The 1,284-nt window shown below is 40.3% G+C and overlaps 1 protein-coding gene across 1 annotated transcript in view; it reads left to right on the top strand.

The window, feature by feature from the left end:
• LOC107104468 (unconventional myosin-Ig-like) overlaps nt 1-1,284 on the top strand; it is an 83,096-nt gene that overhangs the window by 12,212 nt on the left and 69,600 nt on the right. The window contains exon 2 of the mRNA XM_015404464.1: nt 885-1,093. Coding sequence (XP_015259950.1) covers nt 885-1,093 — 209 coding nt within the window. The remainder of the gene's footprint in view (nt 1-884; nt 1,094-1,284) is intronic.

The raw sequence follows: 1,284 nt of genomic DNA on the forward strand, positions 1-1,284 counted from the left end.
AGCCAAGGACCCATCAAGGAAAGCGGTTATATTCTGAATGGCTACTACTGTATATTTTTTGTCAAAGTAATTGAGAGCCATTCTAGGTCCAAAGAGACACTCCTGGTTCTGGGAGTTTACAGGCAACATTTAACCTAATATGATGATTAAGTTTGTGGTTTTAAATTGAAAGACTATAAACACATTCAGACGCCATCTATTCAAAGCTACTCATTCCCCTGAAATGTTAGCATAGATCCTGTATTTCAGAATATCTGCCTTTTTTCCCTTTTTTTTTTAACTTGGTTTAATTTTCAATTTAAATCAAATAATTGTGTTTTTTTTCTATCAAAAAGATGTTCTTCCTCACTTGAATGTTTTTCTGATAATGGAAACGCTGATAACTTTAATCTTCAGAGAAGCATCATTACTTCCTCTTATATTCACAGAGCTGCAGAGATATTTTGGTCCTAACACCCTAAATACCCTCCACTATGTGCAAAGGCAAAGCTGTGTGACCGAAATGTCTGCTGGTGTCTAATATGGCAGCCCCCATTAACCCCAATGGCGTGATAACTTTACTCCTCCCAACTCAACAAACCCACAGTGAGCTGTGACACCCTTCGAGTTGCGGGTTTCATTTCCTGTCCTCGGTGTACAAATACTTGTGTCACTTCCTGACATGTTTGCATGACATCAAGGCGTGTGATACTTCCTGCAGCTCTAGGTTCAGGGTTGTTTGTGGGTGGTTAGACAAAAGTCATGGGAAGAGTGAGCGATCAAAAGGAAAATCCGCCTCTATGATACCTGAGGACAGAAAAGATTTCCCCTAAAATGACATGGAAGGTTTTATAAAACGACATGCGTGACAGTTTGTGATTAGTTTTTCTGTTTCTCTGCATCAGGTTTGAAAAGGGGCGGATCTACACCTACATCGGGGAAGTGGTGGTGTCCGTTAACCCATACAGACAGATGGACATTTACGGCAAAGAAGCCATCGATGCGTACCGAGGCCGAGAGCTGTATGAAAACCCTCCTCACCTGTATGCGGTGTCCGACGCTGCCTACAAAGCCATGAAAAGACGAGCTAAAGACACCTGCATCGTCATCTCAGGTCTTCCTCTGCACAGTTCACATGCTGCACCATCCATCACCAGAATGTCCCACAAAAGGTCACTAAATAGTCAGAGGGAAATCATATTTAAATGTCAAATCATTCTGGTTTAAACAGGTATATAAATGTCCTCTTTATCAGACCATATTGTCCCAAAATTTAGAAAATTTCTATATAAAAAAAAAAAAAAA

Source organism: Cyprinodon variegatus, unplaced genomic scaffold (genome assembly GCF_000732505.1).
Source record: "Cyprinodon variegatus isolate N-32 unplaced genomic scaffold, C_variegatus-1.0 Scaffold1755, whole genome shotgun sequence".
Classification (NCBI taxonomy): domain Eukaryota; kingdom Metazoa; phylum Chordata; class Actinopteri; order Cyprinodontiformes; family Cyprinodontidae; genus Cyprinodon; species Cyprinodon variegatus.